An 8,687-nucleotide genomic window follows, 5' to 3' on the forward strand; every position below is an offset into this window, starting at 1 on the left:
CCTGACTGCATCGGCTGGTTTACTCCCACAAATAACGCCGGCTATCCTTTAACGTACCCGGCTGGTTAGGCACACACTCAAATGTCTATTTCCAGATGACCCGATGCTACTTAAAGTTGCCCTTCTTGCTCAGGCCTGGTCGACGGGGCAGTTCCCGGCTGGGTGGTCGCAATGTGCCCCGGCGTTAAAACAAACAAAAAAAAAAGGAAATACAGGCAAATAACCTAAATAAACCTCCTTGTATCAACTCGTCCTTTTTAAAAGAACAAACCCCTAACATCTGAATGGACACGTCGCGGTTAACGCAGCGCCTGGCAGCCGATATTAAGCGCAAACTCGGTGAACACGTTGCGGTAGCGTTAGCTGGCGTTAGCCGCTAAGTCGTCCGGTAGTCGACTGACGGTGCTAATGCTACTGCTACACATAACGGACAGATAATCGATAATCGCCGTATCACCTTACCCGATCAGGAGCTCGGATCGATGCACAGTGTCTACAGCGGTTGTCACAGTGCAAGCGTAACAACACTATACGTACAATATTGACTTGAGAAGTTGGATTATCAGTACTAGGCCGCTCTTCTTCCGCGCTTCGTAGCGGTTCCTCTTGTTCAAATGAGCACGCCGACTGAAATTGACCTATGGCGGCTTCCGTTCAGTACACATTTTCGCTAACTACGCGAGATTACCGGAATCTCATTCCTTTTTTTTTTTTTAAAGTCATGTTTGAAAAAAATAATGGTTAATGATTAAGTTTAAAATGAACAGCCAACAAAAGAAAGTGAGCCTACTAAGAAAAGAACAAATAAATTGTAATTGATTAAATAATGTTACAGTGTATGTATACATTGATAAGGACAGACATACAGTGCGTGGGTGGGGTTTTGTTTGCACCAGAATACGTTTATATAATAAATGCCCTCTGTTGTTTTAATCAAAGATCGAATTAAACGTGTATGCAGCATTTTATATTTTTAAAATTGTAATAAAAAAAAAACAAAAATGTACATATAGTCATAAGCTTAGAAGATTACACATTACAGGGTTAGGATATACAGTAGATCTTTTGTCAGTGTGTATCTTGATGATTTATATGCAAATGAGTCATGTACTGTACCTTTATGTGTTTTATTAGGTGTAATACTTTAGTGGTGGTTGTACAGGAGCGGTGCTGACACATGCTGTACCGTATTCCACCAGCATGGCTGTGTTGCTATTTAAGTGAAGTGAATTTAAAGTTAAAAGCCAGACCCTTATCAAAATAGTTTATTCAACCACGTTCGACATTTGTACACATGACAAATGTTCATTTTGCTCATTAAAAAGTCTAAGGTGCAACATTGTAAACAAAAACCAAAATACAGGTGAGGATCATTTGCCTAAATGGTGAAATAATACAGCATGTAGCACCTGAGATTTCTTGTAGCTTTGTAGTTTTTCAATCAATTTACAGGTTATAGGGACATTTCTGAAACATTTAAGCTCACCTGGGAGTTAATACTGACTACTACTGTGCTTCTAACAGTCCTCAAAGACTTAAGTATTTTGTATTGTGCTTATAAATATGGTGATGTATATGAGAAGGTGCTATCACTATCAGTGACAAATAATTCCTAAATCTGCATACATCTGCATAGTGGAGCTCTAGTCTGGCTCAATGTGTGGATTAAAAAAAAAAGTTTAAAAAAACTGCTTGTCTGTGCATTTATGTTATTTCCCCCTCTTAAAATACTACTCTTACTACTCTACATGCTTAACATAAGAGGGTGGATGAAACTGAAATAGGAAAAGTGAACACCATATAGTGAAACAAGCACTGATCAAATACCAAAATAAACTAATGCAAAAGGTGGAAGCCAGCGTAGAGAGAGGAACTGGCTGTCATTAGTTTTAGCTGACAAATCTCTCCAATGAGTGTGCTCTCCTGCAGAGAGAGGCTGTCCAGAAGGTCATTCTGAAACATTTCTGCACATTTCAAGTATTAAAACACACATCCAAGATTGTCCATGAATCAACACGGAGACATCATGAAACTTCCAATATTTCCAAAACAGTGGGCATGAAGTGCTTTTCGTAACCTGATCGACAGGGTTCATCGTCTGATGAGCTCCAACAATCCTCCTTCTCCTCCTTGTCCCTCTCCTCGTCGGAGTCAACCATTTTGCTGTACGCCTCTCTTCCATATTTGTGGTCAGTCCTGTGACACTCCTCTATGACAGCTTTCTCCCTCTGATCATCTTCACAGTCCATCTGTGAGCTCCCATCTCCAACCAGTGGCCTTGTTAATCTCTCAGTTTCTGAGGTTTCCTCCAGGGAGCTCGTCGAAGCCACCGGCGAAGTTTCCAAAACCTCCAACAGAGAGATCTTGGGATGCTGCTCATGAATGGCGATGCAGCTACAAGTCATGGGGTCATTTATCTACAGGGAGATCGCACATGTTATTGTGATACACAGTAACAAACTAGGACTTGACTACATTAGTGAGAGTGTAGTTGTAAACAGGATAAGCGGTTACCAGTGGAATAGCAAAACAATCATGCCATTACTCAACAATCGGTGTAAACTATTAGACATTAGACGACAGCTCACAGAAGACAAAGAAGTCCTGTTGTTTCATTTGGTCTCTCACCTGGTGCTTCATATCTCTGAAAATGTAGCTATTACGAGGATCTGGCACTTTATTACAGTAACACGGAGGCCCCAGTAGGCACGCTTTGTTTTCTCCTCGACAAGCACTGGCAGACGAATAAGAGGAAAAAAACATACAACACCCATCACAGATATAAGATCAATAAAAAAACAAACATGTACATTCATGTTTTCTTAGCTTCAATGTCCACATCAACATTTTATGAGACAACAACACATTGGTGTGCATTTTAATTTAATATCCTTTTTATCTTCACTCTGTTCACACAGTTTTAGCTCCCCAGTACCGAATAATATTTCTTTGCTTGTAAAAGTATTTCCGGCTCTCTTATAGATCAGACAGAGATAGGAGATGAGAAAAATGCCACATAAGAGTCAAAGACAAGATGATCATCTCACCAGAATGAAACAAGAACAATGCATATTCCAAACAGACACCCTAGTGCCAGCACGACAGGAAGGTACACTGTAAGAGAGAGAGAAATGGGATGAGACACATACACCAGTAACCAATTCACTTATTATGTTGTAAAGACATATCAAATTACACCTCTTGAAAACTCAACCAGAGCTCATCATAATAAACAAAAAAAGTTAAGATGCAATACCGAAAGATTCGACTGTTGTGAACCTCGCAGTGGCATTTTCTCCAGCTCCAGCGGAAGTCACAGCTCGTACCCACACCTCATACTCCTGTCCTGGACTGAGACCCAGCAACTTATAAGTCCTATTTGTACCCGCATTGTACACTAGGAGAGACAAAATGTGAGGTTAAGTAATCAGAGAATAACTGATAAAGACACAGCAAGCTAACAGTAGCGTCACTTTTGTTTGATAATTACTACTTTTCTATATTTGTCATTATTTTACACATGCATAGTGATTTCTTAAAATATAATTGGAACATAAACAAAACTAAGAGTCTACAGTCATGCTATCGCTTCAGTGAGACTGCACTTAGGCACAGGCAGCGCTGCTTTGAGCTAAAGGCTAACGCCACCATGCTAACATGCTCACAATGCTAATGCTGAGGTTTAGCAGGTACAAGCGTTTTCACCATTTTAGTTTAGCATGCAAACATCTGCTAATTAGCACTAAACGTAAAGTACAGCTGAGGCTGATGGGAATGCCGTTAGTTCTTTCAGTTTATTAGTCAAAAACCAAAAAAACACAAACCATTTTCAAATGTGATGGTGCTAGATGAACTGTTTTTACTAATGTTAAGAGTCAGAACTCATTCATTCTGATGGGGTGGTGAATGTATACTATGTACCAAATGTCACGGGAAGTCCATCCAGTAGTTGTTGAGACATTTCCCTCAGAGCCACAAATGTAAACCTAACGGTGCATCACCAAGGTCATTAGGGTACATCCTCTGGGAACTAGGAGTGTCGGTAAAACATTTCATGGCAACCCATCTGATAGTTCATGAGATATGTCATTGTGACTGAAATCTAATGACACATATATCTGATCAATTGTTACGACACAATCTTGGCAAAAATATTTATTTTCCTATGTTTCCTTTAATATTTACTACAAGTGTATTTTATATTGTTGTATTTGTACCTTTTTCACTGTCTACTCCTACTTGGTAGTAAAGGATCACCCCATGCTGCTCGTAGAGAGGAACGGGCTCCCAAATCAGAGTCACATCAGTGGCAGCAATGGAAAGCACTTCAAATGAGGGCACTTTGGAGGGGGCTGAAAAGTGATCAAGAAAGGAACATTAGGATTAGAAGTCTATCTTTAGAGGTCAAAATTAGCTAAAATAGGTCGAACAATACATGAATACTTACTTCCTTCAAGAGAATATCCAATATCTGAGAAAAGGTGGTGGACTCCCTTCCTGTCGGATACTGTGAACAGTGACATTTGGTAGGGTATGTATTCTTTAAATTGACCTGTAGGTGGAGACACACATCAGAGTAAAACAGCCATTTTGAAAATAGCCAAGTCCAACTGCAAAGTAAAAGACCCTGCAATATTTAAACATTCAGTATTAAAGCTGAAAATGTTATCAGTGATAATCATAAAGTGATGACTAAATTATTGTCCTCTGACACTTTCTGGGGCTACTCAGTTAGATGTTTGAAATATTTAAGCAGTGTTGTTGTATAGGTAATATCTTCTAACTACCTCTGGCATTGCTATCAAAGTATCCCCCCAAAAAAACAGACCTTTAAAAATTGCAGTTCTTTGGCTTTTGTTCACTTTGACCCAATCAAATCCTTGGCCTGGTGAACATCCTGCTTGTTTGTATTCCACCACATATTCTTTCAGGTCTTTCAGAGAAATGGAGGGCAGATCCCAGGACACAGTGAGGTTTTCTTTATTCATCTTGAGGTGAACAGCTTGTTTATTTGTATTAATACCTTAGCAAGAGAGAACATGTTTTGTTAGTTCTGCTGAGCCACAGGAAAAAGGAGAAATACAAATAAAGGAATAAGAGAATTAAATCATACAAATAGATAATAACTGCAGAGCAATTTTCCAGCATGCCCAGTCACTTTAAAACAGTGACCATAACCTTAATTATAACATATAGCTCTCTATACTTTTATGAGAATTGATACCTGGTATTGCCAAAGCGAGGTTAGAAGGCACTGTAGCACCATGAGCGTTGTAGGCTGATACATTGACTGAGGTTGCATCTTTTAGAGAGGAATTCCAGTGGCATCGCGTTTCATCACACACTAACTGGCCCTTTGGCTCAGCTGTTGACACATTCACTAACAATGTGGTACCATTAGGGTAAAACTGTGTGACTATATACCCCAGAATGCGACCACAAGCCTGAGCCGTAGGAAGTGTCTGGATGGGATTAAGAAAAGGAGAGAATAGTGAGTGGTGAGTTTGCAAAGACTAGTTAATTGTTTCAACCGGAGAATAATGATTGTGGGTAATTTTTTGGACATACCTTCCATATCAGAACACAGTCGAAGCTTGCAGGGGACATCCCACAGTCCCTCCATACATCCAGCTCTCCAACAGGGGCTGAACAAGGAAGGAAAAAGGTCAGCAAGAAGGAAAGAAAACCAGAGAGAGGCAAAATCAGAACCCAGTGCAGGTTTGTGTAACTCAGTGGTTCATAATTTTAGCAGAGAAAACTGTTTAGATTTGACTGGGTTAAAGTTATATGCTCATAGATATATATATAGATGAAAAGATCAATATCACTATCATGTCTGTATGGTAAGCTAAGCCAGTTAGCATACAGACTGTAAAGAGAGCTAAACAGCTGTGGTTCAGTCCAAAGATAACAATATCCGTCCATCAGCACCTTTTAAAGCTCACTTCTTATCTTACTCTCAGCAAGAAAGCCAATATTCCTTTAATGCGTTTTAACTCTGCAGTTAAAACAGCAGCAAACAAACAGAAGAAACCATTAAACAGCAACTTGGAGACCACATCACAAATGAGGACCCACCTGTCTCTAAGCTGATATTTTGGATTGGACTCCAGTTACTCTTCAGGCTTCTGTCACATTCACAGCGAATTTGAAATTCATAGACTGTGCAGGGCTGGGGACTGTCGAACACATATTGGTTATGTAATCGATCCTCCTGTGTTAGAAAAGGAGAACGAGCTTGAGCACGCATTGAGTTGACAAAACTTTAGTCAATCAACAATTTACAGTTTTTCTTGCAAGATTATATCAGGACATGAATTCCTTCATTTATTTATCTTCTTTAGCACTGTCCATTACACAGTGTGGACTATGTTGAAAGGAAGAAAAAGGAAGACAAAATCAGAAACCATAGACACCTCAAACCAGTCTTGGTCTTCCTCAGTCCGATGTCGGACATCACAGTATCCCGAGGTGTGCAGCTGATCACAGCCAGGGGACCAATGTATCTCTAACGATGAACTCTCCTGATTGATCAATGTGATGTTAGGAGGGGGTGGCTTGTCTAGAAACAGAGACAGATACCCAAAAAGTATTTCATTTGAAATGTCACCTAAATTAAAATTGATCATTTTAAGCTAAAAAATTACAAGTTAGTACCAATTTCTTTCCATCAAAACACGCCAATTACTTTAATCTTTGTTGTCAGGAAGGTGTCAGGTACCACTAATTATTCTTATTGTTGTTGTTGTTGTTGTTGGTGTCTGACTCACTGATATCTGCTGTATTGAACACAACCTCCTCAGATTGGACAGAACCGTACTGGTTCTTAGCCTGGACCCAAACACGAAGCTCATCGACGCTGGAGAAGTGCTCACGAGGAATCAACGCGTTCAAGTTGGTCCCGCTGATCACATGACCCTCCCTGGAAGACAATACAAAGAAGTACAACAAATTCAAAAGACTTCTCCCATTGTTAGCAGATTATTGTCTTCTTGCCTCTAAACATGTCAGATCACTAAGACAACAAAGAATTTTGTTTGTTTACTTGTTATTCACCGGCTTCCAGTGCAGGCTGTAGGTGGTGACCTGAGGTTCCTGCCTTTTATCCCAAGTACAATAGATGTCTACCAAACAGTTTTTCTCATCACATGGGATATAGCATTCAGGAGGAGAGGGGGGAACTGGAGGACCTGCAGAAACTAATGAGAGAATACGAAAAAAGCAGGACATTATCTCATATAGAAACAATAGATGCAGACTCATTAGATCATTTAGTGGGAAACAAAGCAGGGACGTTAGGGCCAGTGGCACAACATGTCTACAATGAGTCATAACAAGGGGTTGGTACTAACCTACTGCAGCAAACTTCCAAGATATCATGAGTCACAACTGACTTACCAAAGCAAAGAAACGGCTAAAATAAAAACAGTTGCAAGTAAGTGGCCTGAGTTCAACTTTCTAGTGTGCAATTGATCGTTTTATTGTTTAAAAATGTTCAGTTTTAGTTTAGCTTTTATTAGCTTTAGTATTATTCTAATTATAAAATGAAGGCACTTGTCACAGGAAAGTTCAGAATAGGTATTACAATACAAACACACTGACTCAGTCATGTAGGCATCCTCAGCTTAAGACTAAAGACTAAAACTAAAGACATTTCCTGCGTATTTTTATTTTATTTTATCAAAATATGTAATTGTGTTTATTTCAGTTAACTAAAACTTTGTTTAGTTTGAGTTAACTATAATAACCTTCCTTCATAATGAAGTCACTGAAGGGCACTAAAAAAACATCCACTACAAACTCTTTGAACTTTTTTTTTCTTCTTCTATTCATCACAAGACTGCCACCTTTACTCGCTTCTCGTAAGCCTAGACACTTTTAGCGGTGATCAATGTGAAGCCTGCACACAGCACGTTGCAGGGAAGCGCACCGCCAGAACCGTTAAACAGGAAATGAGCGTTGTGATCAGTCTGGGTCCAGATGACTGCACCCTTTCATTGTCATCACTTCCTCCTCAGCACAGCACTGAATTACACAGGGTCAGTGACAAATAAAACTTTAGGGGCATGTGACCTTCTCATTTTAGCACACAGACCTCATTATAAAAAAAACGTGTTAAGATTAATGTAAACACAACTCTCCCCAGTATAGGCATAAACGTGTGTGAAACTGCGTACTTTGTTGGAAAGTAGATTTGTAGGGGTAGACAATGTGTTTAGATCTTTTAATAAGTCATTATTGATCACCAAAGATTCAAATACCAAGGCGTAGACAAGCTCCTTTATATTGCACTGACTTGTGGCCACCTTTTGAATATTTTATTTATTTACACGCTGATTATAGATTTTATATGTAAAGTCTTAGTCAGCAAAGTAAATATAAGTATATAGCTGTTTTATTTTTGTTTGTTTTTTTATGTAGTGGATTAAAAACAGCAATATCTCTCTCTGAATGCAGTGGAGTGAAAGTATGAAGCAGCATAACATAAAATAAACACAAGCAAAGAACAAACAGGAAGAACTGAGCTGATTGAGCAGGGCTACAAGCCTTGAATGAGCCTACCTGCTGGAGCAAAGCAATTTCGCAGGTTGACCAGAAACATGGACAGAAGCCACCTGGTCTTAAGTGTGGCCATTACATTTGGACCCAGGCCTTTACTGCCTGTAGGAAACACACACACACACACA

At 39.5% G+C, this 8,687-nt stretch overlaps 2 protein-coding genes across 4 annotated transcripts in view; both read right to left on the bottom strand.

Moving 5' to 3' along the window:
* The window catches only part of LOC118323652 (transportin-2), a 12,897-nt gene extending 12,275 nt beyond the window's left edge, over positions 1-622 (bottom strand). For both annotated transcript variants that reach the window (XM_035655692.1, XM_035655690.1), the window contains exon 1: positions 463-622. The gene's annotated coding sequence lies outside the window, so the exon portion shown is untranslated. The remainder of the gene's footprint in view (positions 1-462) is intronic.
* Positions 623-1,250: 628 nt separating this feature from the next.
* il12rb2l (interleukin 12 receptor, beta 2a, like) overlaps positions 1,251-8,687 on the bottom strand; it is an 8,097-nt gene continuing 660 nt past the window's right edge. For both annotated transcript variants that reach the window (XM_035655595.1, XM_035655596.1), the window contains exons 2-15: positions 8,563-8,661; positions 7,046-7,199; positions 6,771-6,922; positions 6,417-6,562; positions 6,079-6,214; positions 5,569-5,645; positions 5,225-5,462; positions 4,829-5,023; positions 4,448-4,552; positions 4,218-4,352; positions 3,257-3,397; positions 3,048-3,114; positions 2,629-2,734; positions 1,251-2,417 (exon numbers count right to left, since the gene is read on the bottom strand). In XM_035655595.1, coding sequence (XP_035511488.1) covers positions 2,025-2,417; positions 2,629-2,734; positions 3,048-3,114; positions 3,257-3,397; positions 4,218-4,352; positions 4,448-4,552; positions 4,829-5,023; positions 5,225-5,462; positions 5,569-5,645; positions 6,079-6,214; positions 6,417-6,562; positions 6,771-6,922; positions 7,046-7,199; positions 8,563-8,635 — 2,118 coding nt within the window. In that variant the 5' untranslated portion in view covers positions 8,636-8,661 and the 3' untranslated portion in view covers positions 1,251-2,024. The remainder of the gene's footprint in view (positions 2,418-2,628; positions 2,735-3,047; positions 3,115-3,256; positions 3,398-4,217; positions 4,353-4,447; positions 4,553-4,828; positions 5,024-5,224; positions 5,463-5,568; positions 5,646-6,078; positions 6,215-6,416; positions 6,563-6,770; positions 6,923-7,045; positions 7,200-8,562; positions 8,662-8,687) is intronic.

This window comes from Morone saxatilis, unplaced genomic scaffold (assembly GCF_004916995.1).
Source record: "Morone saxatilis isolate NCDOM2014 unplaced genomic scaffold, NCSU_SB_2.0 Contig14, whole genome shotgun sequence".
NCBI classification, from domain to species: domain Eukaryota; kingdom Metazoa; phylum Chordata; class Actinopteri; family Moronidae; genus Morone; species Morone saxatilis.